Genomic DNA, 14,796 nt, shown 5'->3' on the forward strand with positions numbered 1-14,796 from the left:
TTTCACTGTTATTTCACGGATGGGGAAAAAAACCTTCTGACCTCTCCTCATTGCTGAGAATATTTTTGTTGAAAAATGTTTGTATGTAACATTGAAAATTAATACCTGGAAAATTGTTCATCCGCTGGGGAGAGCTCAATTGGCAGGCCTGGTGTTGCTTTCACGGTTAAGGTGCTTAGCTGAAGATCCTGGGGTCTTGAGTTCAAGCACCTGTCGGGCTGTTGAATTAACACTAGGTAGGGTAGACTCATCCTGTCATTCTTCTGAGGTCGGCAAAATGAGTACCAGTGTACTGGTAACAGGGGCGTCGCATCAGTTGTACCAGTGTACAGTTGCGTCCCCAGCCAATGATGCTACCCACAGCCTTGTGCTGCACACGAAGGAGCTGGAGGAGGAGCTCAATTGACTTTGGCATTGGGTGATGAGATAGTTGAGCCAGTTCAAAACCAGGAAGATCAACTGGGCCATGCCAATTTTCCCTTCAGAAGTCCACTTTCATCCCATAAAGTAAGGAGGGAGGTCAGCCATTATATCACAAAGCCACTCAATGGGTCACACCAAAGATTGCAACAATTCCACAACTTTCGTGACGATTATGAATTCATTTTTCATTTTTGCAGTTGTTTTGTAAGACTTCTATAAATTAGCATGACAATGAGTGCTTTAACTAGGTCACAAGGCAACCCACGTGAAACCCGTGGTTTTTTTCACCGTATGTTGCCGGGTTTCCATTGCTGCTCTTCACGCTCTGATGCCAAGGGCCCCAGTGTGTTGTGTTGGTGAAGTTTATTTCTGACATTGTAAGGGTTACACACACTTGATGGTTTTATCAATTTAACATTATCAGTCTTCGTCTAACTGCAAGTTTTATAGCAGTTTCTTTGAATCGTGGTAATTTTCTTTCTGTCCTGACAGTGTTAAATGGAATGATGATGATAATTCAGGAGAGTGGTAATTTGTCGTCTTTGGGCTCAATCCTGAAGCTAAACTATTGTGGTGGGTTTGTTCATCGAGATGTTGAAGTACATGAAAGAGTGGATACCAGGAGGCAAAAGATTGACAGATAAAAAGGGATCGAACAGGAAACAGTAGGATAAGAACACATGGATACGTACACCACAGCAGGAAGTGAGGAGTTGGAGGCGCAATGGGAGACAGGGTCTCATCGGGTGTAGTAACGATCAGAGGTAGACATGGGAGAGACCATTAGGTGTGCATTAAACTTGGAGTATACATTTTCTGTTTTGGATTAATTTCTCCCTGACTACGAATGCTAATTTCAAGCAAGAAAGTCCACGGTTGAAGGGAAATCCGCAGCATGCCACACTCGGACATATTTTGTTTGGATGGTTACTTCTGGCGGTCAGGAAGTAGCATAGATAACCAACTACTTGCTGGCTTTTGTTCTCAAAATATCATATAAACCCTATCATGGGGTCCCTGTTTTTAGTAAGTGAAGATTTTGAATGAAGATTGGGTTGGCCGTATTTCATATACTCTTGATTTTCTCCTCGTGTTAAAATTCGAGGAATCCCATGTTTAAACCTCATTTACTGTGTTATCTTTATCCACTAACCAATGGCCTTGCACGATGATTTCTCCTTACGTCCATGTCCTGTATGTATACACTCTACAGCCATTTACACGCATCTCCGTGAGCCTTCGGCGATATCACTGAAAAGTGACAAAATAAGACAGCTGAGAACCAAGGTTCATGGGACGTTTAAGTGTTATGTACAAATTAAGGGGAATTATTTTTTACTAACTACATCAGGAAACTTCAACAAAAAAGTGGACGAGCCCACCGAAAACTCAGACGCTGGTTAGACAGATTGATGCTTATCGGGAGATAATCCACACGATAAGGCTCACCCCTCAAATTGAGCCTTCGATCTTTCCTTCCTTCCTCTTTCAACCTCCTTTCACTTTGATTTTCTATCGTCTCTATTTCACTTCCTTTTCTCAAAATAGTTTGTCTAAATGTACACCCCCCCCACCCAACCCCAACCTTCCATTTGAATGCATAATATGTAGATTTCCCCTTTTAAAATAAAAAAATGCTGAACTGTGTTTTTGTCTGAAGTTCTAAGATAAGAATCACTAACTTTTGACCACATAATAAAGTTTTACTGTTTAAAAAAAGAGCACTACTATACAATGCAAGTTGGAGGTTTGAGTGAGCCTTTTCTTAGCTTGTTTGAATTCTATATCACCCAGGTTCACATTTATTATGTTTCTTCCTGTGCAACATCCACTTTATGTGATCTTTCAAAAATTAATGGGCCTCCCTTATCATTAAGGTTGTTCCTGGTGAGGGCTACCATCTGGCCCACACCAAACAAGAATGAAAAAAGCACTGAGTCACAGGCAGCGGGAAACATAAAGAAAAAAATCCCCCAATGCTCATGGCACGTCAGTCACACCGTTGACTCAGATTGTAGTTGCTGTGCCATGACGGGATTTTGTCATCATCTTTACTGACCACTGCCTATACGCCACACTCTCCGCCGATGATTGTAGATGGTGACGAGGACGGGGAGTGGAGCACAGAAGCATCACAATCTGAAACGCACTCCGATCCTCCAACTGGGCCACGTCGCAGAGGTCGTCCTTCGAAGAAGAGACCCACAAGTTTGCCCTCCACCACGATGGTGAGCATTTTCTTTGTGTTTTCTTTTCTTTTCTCAATATCGATGCCCGTACTCCACATGTTGAAAACCACGTGCTGTTAAACAAGACTAGTGGTTATCGCTGTGATCCCCTCTTTAATATAATGGATCTGCAAGGTATTGTTTTGATGAGTCAAAGTTATTCGACTGCGAACAAATAAAAAGATATGAACTAAGTGTCATTGTTCAGGTGATATATCGGTGGGACATGATGGTGCGTAGGTCGCGAATATACCTTGGAGCTGTCTTGTTTTGCTTATATTCCTGAACCTACTAGAAACTGTCAGATCAGTGCTTGGTTAGAATAATGTTGCATCAAAGTACACCAGACCTAAAATTGACGTTGAACTTAGTGCCTTCTCTGCTTGCATTATTTGGTGTATGAAAAGTGTCCCACTGTATCTTTTGTGAAGAGTACGCGAGTTATCCCCGTCATCCTGGCAAAATTGTAAAGATATTTATCATCTCGTTTTTGCACCTTCAAAGTTAAAAAAGAGAGCAACAGAGAAATACTATTTACTAAAAATAATCCTCTAATATTCTTATCCTCGGATACGCGTGCAATTCATTTGTGGCCAACCTGTGCTCTTTTCAAACCCATTGAATCACTACCACGTGACTCCAATGCACGTGGCGACTGTATGTAAGTTTCAATCATAAAAAAGTGACAAACTGTCCCCAGTGTCGACCAATTTTGTTTGTTTATGCATTGATTTTCTCTCTCTCTCTCTCTCTCTCTCTCTCTCTCTCTCTCTCTCTCTCTCTCTCTCTCTCTCTCTCTCTCTCTCTCTCTCTCTCTCTCTCTCTCTCTCTCACTCTCTCTCTCTGTCTCTCTCTCTCTCTCTCTCTCTCTCTCTCTCTCTCTCTCTCTCTCTCTCTCTCTCTCTCTCTCTCTCTCTCTCTCTCTCTCTCTCTCTCTCTCTCTCTCTTTCTCTCTCTCTCTCTCTCTCTCTCTCTCTCTCTCTCTCTCTCTCTCTCTCTCTCTCTCTCTCTCTCTGTCTGTCACTCAATCTCTCTGCTTCTCCATTTTTGTTTACTCCCGCTTGACTGATATTAGTGACATCTACATGGATTTGTGTTACATTGATGAATATGTTTCGCTTTGGAGGAGACATTAAACTGGCTGTCTGCAGCATTCACTTGTGGACATTAAATATCCCTCTTGGAATCATTTATAAGGATAAAGCCATTGGCGATCTCCAAATTCTATGATCCTGCCGTAGTTGACATCTGCTTCAGCCGCGTCCTGTGATAGAGTAACTACACATGCTATATCATCCACTTGGGAAAAGGTTCACAACTGATTGTGGGCACCATGGTAGTGACCCCATTCAAGTCGTTGCTCAAGAGTCCAATAGAATGAGAATGTTAAAGAAGAGAAAGAGGAAGAATATGACACTTCAAGTTGCTTTCATTTCTGTATACACAGAACGAAATGAAATAGCGATTATTTAAGTGAAGGCTGAATCCTTTATGATGTTAGTGAATAAGTTTTTAGTAAGGGCTTTGAATAATTTTTTCATGAGGTTTGCAAAAGGGTTATGGTGAAGAAGGGTGGCGAGAATAAGTTTTCAGGAAGGTGGTTGTAAGGGGGATGTGAGCTGGGTTGGAGGCGCTGTGTGTGGGTTACGGTGAAGGAGGGTGGGGTAGGGTGTCCAGTAAAAATTGGCTATTTTTACACAAGTTGAATATAAATGATGAATATTTCATATTTTTTTTTAATTCCAAGTTTCACAAAGTTAAATTAATTGAAATATTGATGTTTTCTTTTTTCACATGCTTTACAAATACCAGATAATACTGTTTTTACATGATAAACATTGAGTTGTACAGCTACCAAATGATCACACAGGTAGTGACTGATGCTTTTCTCGTAAAATATACAGCAGGCAGGCAAATAGACCACAGAAAATATGGTGTGCGGGTGGGTGGAAAAATTCCAACTGTGTGATGTAAAATGGGGGAGGGTAGTGGTTGGATGCAGGGGGAGTGGGGTAACCTGCCAATACCTTTTTAATTTCTGTCTGAGTGATGTCATACTCAATTACACAAACGTTCCCAAAGCCCACCCGGAAAATCCAGATGGATGGGAAGCCAACGGAATGTCTGCAGTACAGTAAGTTTGCTCCATGACACCGAGAGCCCCACGAAGGCCAAGAGAAAATACTGGAAAAGATGCATATCTGCTGAGAGCAGTGATTAATATTCCAAAAATAGTATTGGTTACTCAGAACCGTTAGCACAGTGAGGCCATGCGTGGTTAAGGCAGCCTGCCACCTGGTGCTTCCTTGATTAATTCTATCCCAGCAAGCCACAGTCAAAAATAGCAAGAACCGATGACTGAATCACCATCATTGAGGCTGTCAATTACAGATACACTGCCAGTTAGTTGTCCTTACCTGTCTCCCGAGGAAATCTACCAGTTTGAATGTCAAAGAAGGCAAAGATTCACTGAGGAAACGCACATTCTGCAGTTTCGGACCTAACCTTGGGAGATTTCACTTTGGCAAAAAGGTTGTCAGATTTTTTTTTTTTTTTTGCAGGCTAACGTCCTTCCCTGCCAAGCATTGATTCAGGACGAGCAGTGAAGTAGCGAACCATCACATGCTGGAAGCAAACTAATTATAGTTGTGTTTTAGTGTTTATTGTGGGAAATTGGAAGGGTTTTGTCTGTGCTTCTCTCGACGTATGCCATCTATAAACAACTGACCTTGTACAGTATGGTACGTGAATACTGCGCCTTATCCTGCCGCATGTTGCGGAGGTGGACAGAGCAGGCAGATTTAATCCTGTTCAATGAAATGAGGCCATTGAAGATTTTTTATTTTATTTTTCTAACTTGATGCCCTTGTGCACTGAGATTTCTGTTATTACTAGTTGTGTTTGACTAGTTCAGTGTTCGTGTTAGCGAGTTCTTAATTAATGGGAGGGGTTTTCCTGGTGGGGGAGGGGGGGTTGCCCCCCAAAATATGTGTTTGCTTTCTTCTCAGAAACTGCACAAACAATTCTGATGAAACTTGACCACAACATTTGCCAACCTTGATGTACCAAAGTTGTTCTTGACATTAAAAAAAAATCCAAATGTATTTACTTTCTTCTCCATTACATATTTTGTGGGTCATCCACGCCTGCCAGTGGTTCCCTGGTTTTCTTATCCAGCCACTACCAGGTGAGCGCCCAGGGGTATTGCCCATATTTTAAAATATTAATTCCATTCATGCTGAGCAAAGAATTGTAAACAAGAAGTGTCCATCCAAAAACTCACCCAAGCTGTGTGTGTGTGTGTGTGTGTGTGTGTGTGTGTGTGTGTGTGTGTGTGTGTGTGTGTGTGTGTGTGTGTGTGTGTCATTGGATGTTATCTCCATATACATATTTCAGAAGGTAGAGTGGAGTCCTCCCAGGTCTCAAAAGTATCCCCCTCCGTGTGTGTGTGCTTGCGTGCGTGCGTGTGTGCGTGTGTGCGTGCTAAAAGTTTGAACGGAGCTATCCCTGGTCACGAAGCACCCATCTCCAACCCAGCAAGGAACTATGACTCATGGATCGAGCCATCTCCTCATTTGTGTTCCGTTTCTCCCTTCACCTCCAGTGGTTCACCAGATCTCAACCAGAGACATACCCGCTCGCCGAGACACTGCACATTGCTGCTTCCAGTTGCCATATCCACACGCGGTCCCACCAAAATTCAGTCCCATCCATCCACGGCACGAGGTAGTCGCCAAAAGGGGGGAGTCCTTGGTGGGAGGGACAAAGCACACCAAGCTAAAGGAGTCGACAAAGTGCACTATGCTGCATGACTAAGCCGCGTCCTAAACACCTCATCCTCACCAAAGCCGTTTTATTAGCATAGTCCTCAATTCTACCAAAGCTCGGTCCCACCCACAATTTGATGGATTTGATAAAGCTCTCCAGGCTACACGGCGGGCGAGGCCGTGTCCCAAACACATGTCGATCAGCACAACTCCGGGCATCATCAAAGCCATAGGCCCAGGCCACGCTGCAAAATGCATGACGAAATGCAGGACACCGTGCGCGGTCTTATTTGGCATGTTTTTCAATCCCATCAGTCCCTGATGAGTGTGTGTGTGTGTGTGTGTGTGTGTGTGTGTGTGTGTGTGTGTGTGTGTGTGTGTATGTGTGTGTGTGTGTGTGTGTGTGTGTGTGTGTGTGTGTGTTCGTGTGTGTGTTTGTCTTACACCCAGCTCTTTTTTTGACCACATTTTTGTTATCCACTCACATGAGGAAGTTGATTTTTCTTCTAAAGTGTCAAGGTCATCTGTCAAGCAGAGCAGATATTTCATCTGAAAACTAATTATTTGTGAAATGTCATTGAATGTTGAACCAACTCGTTTTTTAAAAACTGATTACAAACCTCACTTCTCAATGAACCTACATTATGTGTACCTTATACATTTGATAGTTTGGAATATAATATACAATCCAAAGATACATACATATATGTATAAAGTATATGCATCATTGCATTCCAGGAGGAGTCCATTTGTCCCATCACTTCCCCACATTCTATTGTTTCGGACACTTAACATACCCAATTAAGTTGATCTACAATTTCTTTTCAAATGAATGTAGATGGGATAGCTAAATTTGTGTTCCCTGTGACATATACTGTATTTAGGCAAGATAATGTTCGCACGATGGCATCTAAAAAGGCCTATGCTTGTAGTAACAACCAGTACAAATCATAACCATTGCAGCAGCAAAATCAACATTATTTATTTGATATTGATTGCCTAATTATAATTATTGTTCCAACTTGTGTGCAAGCTGATTAAACGACTCACCCTCTGGGGCCATTAAAAACAGTGGAAATACGCACAATGAATTCTTGGAGTCACTGCTAATGGTATATCATGAGCTGCCTTTTTGAGCCATGAACAAGAGGACTAGTTGTATCAGCAGAATGTTTTGTTATCAAGGAAGAATAATGCTTTTGGCAGCAGGCCTCTTGGGGGTCGAGAGGGAGTTGTTTAAAAGCTCGCTGGCTAAATATTTAACAAGAAAACCAAATATATATTTTGTACTCTATAAGATAGGTGAAACACTCATGCATTATAAGTGTAATGGGTTTAGAAATTTCTCATACATTTTACAAAGTTCTTGGACTGTTCCTTCCGAGTTAATTTCCTTTGGTTTTTGTAGAGGTTCCGACGAGAGATTGATTTCTGCTGTGATTGTGCATTCAAATTTTCCACATGTTTTTGATATCTGTGATTGCTACAATGAATGTTTATTTTATATATTTTTTCTTTCAATTAACTATGTTTCATCACATTGTTGAAACCATTGATTTATAGCTGGCATTAACAGCACAAAGCATACATTCTGAAAACTCATTTGTAGATGACCTAATCCCATTGGAGGCCTGCAAGATATATATATATATATATATATATATATATATATATATATATATATATATATATATATATATATATATATATATATTTTTTTCCTACATTACTTTCTCAGACTAACGGAAGAGCAGTCATGCACATAAATACACGTGGAAACTGGGGTGGTTACTTTGAGACCTGGTAGGTCTCCATTACACCTTAAACTGACCCACGTGTGGATGTAGTGGCCCAAAACAGCAACCTTCACTTTGGGAGCAACAAATATAGCCCTTCACTTTGGGAGAAAGGACTTCTCAAGAACACACTGGGATGCCACGTAGTGCCGATGGTGCCATCTTGTGGCGGCGCTTTTCTCTCCACAGCCAGCTGGACAGTTTTCGAGAGAAATTTCCACCCCTCCAAAGGAAGCCAACCCGTGAAGTTTCATCGTGCTCTATCCTCTAAATTCTGAGCGGAAATCAAGTCAGCAGAAAGTAGAATTTTTGATGTCTGGTGTGACTCAGGCAGGGTACGAATCGAACAACTGACTTCCTGGACTCTGAGTGGATCAGTGGATGCTTTATTTCAATGCCAATGAGTGGTTAAGTTTTACTGAATTAAGAAAGTTACAGATGTAGATTATATTCCTTACATCATTGGATATCAAGAGGATCACCTTATGGTAACCGGCACAACAACGTATCTCCAAAAATTTAAAGAAACCATTCCTATTGAAGTGTTTTTAAATTGCAATGAATAATGGAGTGTTCTGTGCCATGAATGAAGTGTATATAAAATTAAACTAGCACTGTGATTGTTATTTAATTTGAAAAGTTAAAAGTGATTCCACAAGAGATATGATGAGCTCATGTTGCTCAGATGTCCCTTGAGGAAGTGGAAGAAAATATTAACCGAGTCTGGGAGGTCAGTCGTTCAATTGTGACATTGGCTGAGTCACACAAAATACTTTGAAATGGGACAAGCTGCTTCCTTGCTTGATGCTCAGCATTTCGATTTTAGAGAATAGAGCACAGACAAACCCCATGGGTTGGCATCCCATGGTGGGTGGGTGAGGGTAGGGGGTTGAGGGATTCATTTATTCTTGCTCTGCTGATTGCTGAGAGAAAGATGTTCTTCTGACATGATGTTGCAAGCACCCAGCACAAACCAAGGAAGTTGCATCACTTCATCCAAGGTGAACGACTGTGTTTGTCTGATGTTTATAAAGTCATGTCCAGTGTTGTTTTATGTCTCTGTCTGCATCTGTATCCAGGATTTTTTTGTGACAGCTCTTGCATGAGCCTTACATTCTGTATAAAAGTCATTGGAATAACGTTGTCATTCCAATTCATGGTTGTTTAAAAACATGTAATGCCACAGATTGCCACCGGAGGATGATACTACAGAGTACAAGTGGAAATAGAAGAGAGAAGAAGAAGAAGGATCAGGACTGGGAGCTGAGAGTCAGAGAGAGAGAGAGAGAGAGAGAGAGAGAGAGAGAGAGAGAGAGAGAGAGAGAGAGAGAGAGAGAGAGAGAGAGAGAGAGAGAGAGAGAGAGAGAGAGAGAGAGAGAGAGAGAGAGAGAGAGAGAGAGAGAGAGAGAGAGAGAGAGAGAGAGAGAGAGAGAGAGAGAGAGAGAGAGAGAGAGAGAGAGAGAGAGAGAGAGAGAGAGAGAGAGAGAGAGAGAGAGAGAGAGAGAGAGAGAGAGAGAGAGAGAGAGAGAGAGAGAGAGAGAGAGAGAGAGAGAGAGACAGACAGAGACAGAGACAGAGACAGAGACAGAGACAGAGACAGAGACAGAGACAGACGGACACGGACGTGTGCTTTTTATAGTACTACTGGAGTACTATTTTGGTGCCTTCAGGGCGACACCTCAGCTGGGTTACTATATATATATATATATATATGTATATATATATGTATATATATACACATATCCTGATGAGGGATTGCACATCTTCCTTTGCTGCTGCATGCTTCATCGGCTTCGTCTATTAACATGGTTCAGATTCCACACGACGCCAGACAGCGGCCGACATGCCAAGCTGTTCGATGACAATTTTCATGGTGCTTGGGCGTGAGCAAAACTTCTTCAATTGATTTAGCACCATGACCAGTATGCCAGTTTTCCTCTCCTCGTCTTCAAGTCGAGGCTTAATTAAAGGCAGGAAAGGCCATTCCCAGAAGATTGCATTTCAACTGGCTTTGTAAGGATTCTATCTGTTATTGTGTGTTGGATTATTTCATATACTCACGATTGCTGTTGAATATTCCATGTCTGTTGTGTCACATCACTGAAGTTCATGCCTTGTGTCATGAAACCCTCTTTATATGCCTCTCAAAGGTAAGTCTGAACCCATCACAAACGTTTTAATTATGATTTACCTTTCAATAAAAAATAATCACATCATGAGGCTATCTTCCCCACATCAGTTCAAACATTGCAGATGCTCTTACAGATGGCTTGATCTCAAATACTCCTCCATTATTATTTTTATTCATTTGGTGAATGGGGAATATTAGACCAGGAATAGATTTCAAATTCACATTGCATCATCACTGTGGTGCATGCATTGCTCTTGCGCACACACACGCACGCACGCACGCACGCACGCACGCGCGCGCGCGCACACACGCACACACACACGCACACGCACACGCACACGCACACAGACAGACACACCAGACAAACACAGGTATGTCAAAACACGAATTTGAGATTTGTATTTCATGATGCAAGCGATAACTCGCACACGCTTTTGTAAAAGACGCCATGCATGGAATTATTTAACGTCCACCAGCAAGCAGTCCTGAAGTTATGCATCATTCCCTCGATTCATTTTCAACTCTTCATGCTCTAAATCATGACTTGTTGAATCACTTACTGCAAATTAAATATGTTAACTCTTACCAGCAAAGTTATACATTTGTCGCAAACACACTCCTCGCTCATCTGTCAATCAATTTGTCGTTGCTTTAAGTTCCAATTTTCCTTTTTTAATTTGTCCATCCTGTTGTCATACCTTTATCCTTTAATACTATCTCTACAAGCTCTTTTAATTTACTGTGAAAAACAAAATTGTGTCTTTTCGAGAAAGATTTCAAGTCTGCTGCCCACCAGAAACCCTTTCCTTGTTACCCTCCAGAAGTGTAAACAGCATTCACCTCCATTCTTTTATACCCATCTTTTATCGCCTATGGAACTGTATTCCTGGATCTGTTGTCTTGTAGCTCTTCCCAAAATTTGAAGTCTGTTGCCCACCACCACAACTTCACTGTTACATTTCCACCACTGGGTTTTACTGCACCCATTGATACCCTTTTCTAAACCTTCTGCTGCAGTTCCTCACGTTGGGTTCCACTGCATCAGTCTGTTGTCCCTTTGTCCTCGTTTTGTTTGTTGATCTGTTGACTCTTGTGATTATGGTCTTCATTTAGCCTCAATACCTCTTAACAAAAAGAATATGTCAAACATTATATATGAAATTAACAATGCAGGATCAAAGGCTAAAATAACGACGATTGAGTGGATACACGGTAAACAAAACAAACTAAGGAGGTTACTCAGTGCAATCTGAAGAAGTTCACTGGAGGAAGATTTAGCATTAGCATACAACTCTCTTCCTTTGAGTGTGTGACTTTTGTCGTGTGATGTTTATGTCATAAAACTTTTATTTGTGTAAGACGTGGCAGGCGGGTGGAGTGGGTAACAGACTCTGCATTTGACACAGGTGCTACTCAACAGGTAAGAGAAAAATTGGACACTTGACGTAGCATGAGCAGAAAGCTTAGCCTTCGTGATGCTGACTCGAAATGGATTGCTTTATTAAATCGCATGACCTGATCAAGCAGGATAGGGAACAGATGAGTGGCAGTCGACATAATGCAGATGCAACTCAGATGAAAAGTAGTGGAAGAACAAAAGTCTTCCAATTTGTCTATAATGTGAAACTAACACATGTTTATTTATTTGTTTTGGCTGGGTGTCGCAAAGTGGTGAGGGTGTTGATGTTTTCAAACGAGGCAGCCCGGATCATATCATCAAATCATTTATTTTGATGGCAGACATCATCGAGGCCATACGTGCTCTCAATCTCCAGGAAGTCGATCAGCCAGTTGTTAAAAGTTGAAGATTGAATGCACAGTGAAACATATTGTTGTGGTTACCAGATTCGCAAACCACCATTCAGGTCCCTAAGGTGAGGTATCTCGGTAAGTGCATGTGTAGTTAGGCCCAAACCCGTTGTCTAGTGGGAATACATGTCATTTATACGTGCTGCGACTCTTCAGGATAGCCGTTTTTCTTTTACTATCTTTATTTTGGACCAATCGCCACCATCACAACCACAACAACAACCACCAACCACAACGCCGCTTCACCACAACCGCCATGACCTTTACCGTCGCAACTCGCCACCATCGCATCACCGTCATCTCGCGCCACTCATGGGCACCGATGCTGGACTCGTGTAGGGCGCACGTTGAACAGCGTGTACAAAATCACGGATTTTCTGCTTCAAAAACGGATCCAAAACGACACACGCCCACTTTTTGCCGTCCAATCGGTGAGCGAGGGGCGAATTGGCCCCGCCCCCAGGGCGATCGATATATGCAAATTTGTGGATCAAAAAGCCTTCACGCCCACTTTTTCTCGGGCCAATGGGGAGCGAGGTGAAAGGTCAAAGGGAGGGGGTCAAAGGCGAAGTTACGGGGGGGATAAAAGGACGGTGTTCGTCAGTCAAAGGAGTAGTAAAAGTCGGAGCGAAAGAGTCAGCAGAACGGGTAGTAAAAGTCGGAGCGAAAGAGTCAGCAGAACGAGTAGTAAAGGTCGGAACGAGTGGTAAAAGTCGGAACGAAGGAGTCGCAAGAAGTGAAAGAGTCAGCAGAACGGGAACGAGAGAGTCAGCAGAACGGGAGTCGGAGTCAAAGGAGTAGTAAAGGTCGGAACGAGGCGAAGGAGTCGGAACAGAGAGTCAAGACTTCGCGGGCGGTGGAGCTGCTCGTCGTGTGCGTTGAAGTCGGAACGGAGGGGACGAGCTGTGGAGAGGCGGCGAGGGCGGACGAGGGGGTGCTCGCGTCGTGCAGGGAGCTGCACCCCTGGGAGGCCGGCAGCGCGACCTGGCCGAGGTGGAGACGCTCGTCGCGCACATAATAAAGATCCTCTATGCCCCGAGCATCAGCAACCCCCCTCCTGTTTCCCCCCCGCGCTGAGATAGTGCGACCAAGGGGGCCCCGTTCCCACCCCCTGCCAGGCACTGTCCACGAGGCCCGCGGGTTGCGGGGCCATCGCCGCTCCGCGTCTCATCACCAGACGGGTAGGCCCGACCAGGACTCGGCCCCAGGCCTACCTCATTCTTGAGGGTATTTCTTTTCCTTGGTTTTGGGTATGTGTTGTCGGCGCCGTCTGTGAAGTAGAATTGTATAAGTGTTGCCGTGTGCTCGGTAGTCGGCATTAGCTCTGCACTGTGTTTTCACTTTTATGTTTGCTTTTTGTGTAAATGGAATTGTGTTTTCTTTTTTGTGTGCATTTGGTGGAATTGTATTTGTGTGCTTCCCGTGTGCCGAGAATAAATGTGCTTTATTGTTGAACTGTTCTCCCGCTTCGCTTCGTCTTTTCCCCATTGAATCCCCATCTTGCTTCACGTAAAGGGTTGGTAGTGGGCTGAATACGCCCGATAATTAATCGAACCGTCGAGGTCGACGATAACACCGCTCGGTTATTCTGATAGTACGGAACGGGTCGCTTAAGTGGCCCGTGTCCGAAGTCGACCTGCGGCGAGGTGCGATCGCCCGGTCTACCCTCCGCGTGGGTACTTAGGTAGTTCGAATTTGGCGAGCAACCCTATCCCACGCGGGGGCTGATTGGCTCGATCGCGGTGAGACCGAAAGGTCCACCCGTGACTGGTTCCCGGCGTTAGTCCGAGAGGGTCACGACTGGATTGTCCGTCCGGTGGGCGACGTGCCGCGATTCGAGTTACGTGGCCGTCAGCACGCCGGCGGGCGCGAAGACCCCAACACTGGTGTCAGGAGTGGGATATAAACTCATCGCCCTCCTCGCGGCACTGGTACCGGAGAACAGGAAAACGGGCTCTCCTGTCTCCGGCTAAATTCACGGGAATCGGTCCAGGGGTGAGAGAAGCGACCCCCGATTCCCTCCAAATTACGAGCGAGCGAAATTAACCCTTCACGAGAAGCAAGATGGCGTCTCAAGGCGAGCGGGAGCCGGGGGTATTAGAAATGTATATGTGTAGTAATGTAGAATCCATGGTCCAGGATGGAATCCCCGAGCAGGAAATGTTGATTGTGCAGGAACACGGACTCGCCCAACTGAACCCAGAACCTGAGGTGGGTGCGGCAGCGGCCGCGGTGTATGACACCTCCCCCCCCCCTCTCCACCAAGACCCTTCCCCAACCCTTGCCGAAACGGCTCAGCTGAGTGCATCCAACATGGCCCAGCTATTCACCATGCTGGCGGCAATGAACGAAAAGATGAATGCGAAAATGATCGAAAAAATGGATGCGAATATGAAGAACGAAATGAAAGGCATGAACGAAAAGATGGATACAAATACAAATGAAGTGAAAACGACGATGGATGCGAATACACAACAAATAAACGAAAAGATGGATACAAAAATGAACGGAATGGAAACAAACATGAAAGAAGAAATGAAAAAGCTGCGGGGTGAGACGCAGAACATGGGCCGAAGCCTGCAGGCGGGCATGAAGGCCGTGACCGGGGAGATAAAAATGGCGACTCCACGTGTGGGAGCAAA

At 43.8% G+C, this 14,796-nt stretch overlaps 1 protein-coding gene across 11 annotated transcripts in view; it reads left to right on the forward strand.

The window, feature by feature from the left end:
- Positions 1-14,796, forward strand: part of LOC147034931 (DNA (cytosine-5)-methyltransferase 3A-like) — a 516,888-nt gene that overhangs the window by 132,643 nt on the left and 369,449 nt on the right. For all 11 annotated transcript variants that reach the window (XM_085891359.1, XM_085891342.1, XM_085891335.1 and 8 more), the window contains one exon: positions 2,521-2,651. In XM_085891359.1, the coding sequence (XP_085747485.1) occupies positions 2,521-2,651 (131 nt within the window). The remainder of the gene's footprint in view (positions 1-2,520; positions 2,652-14,796) is intronic.

The sequence above is a fragment of the Eptatretus burgeri genome, chromosome 1, assembly GCF_056783735.1.
Source record: "Eptatretus burgeri isolate ZD-2024b chromosome 1, Ebu_testis_v1, whole genome shotgun sequence".
NCBI lineage: Eukaryota > Metazoa > Chordata > Myxini > Myxiniformes > Myxinidae > Eptatretus > Eptatretus burgeri.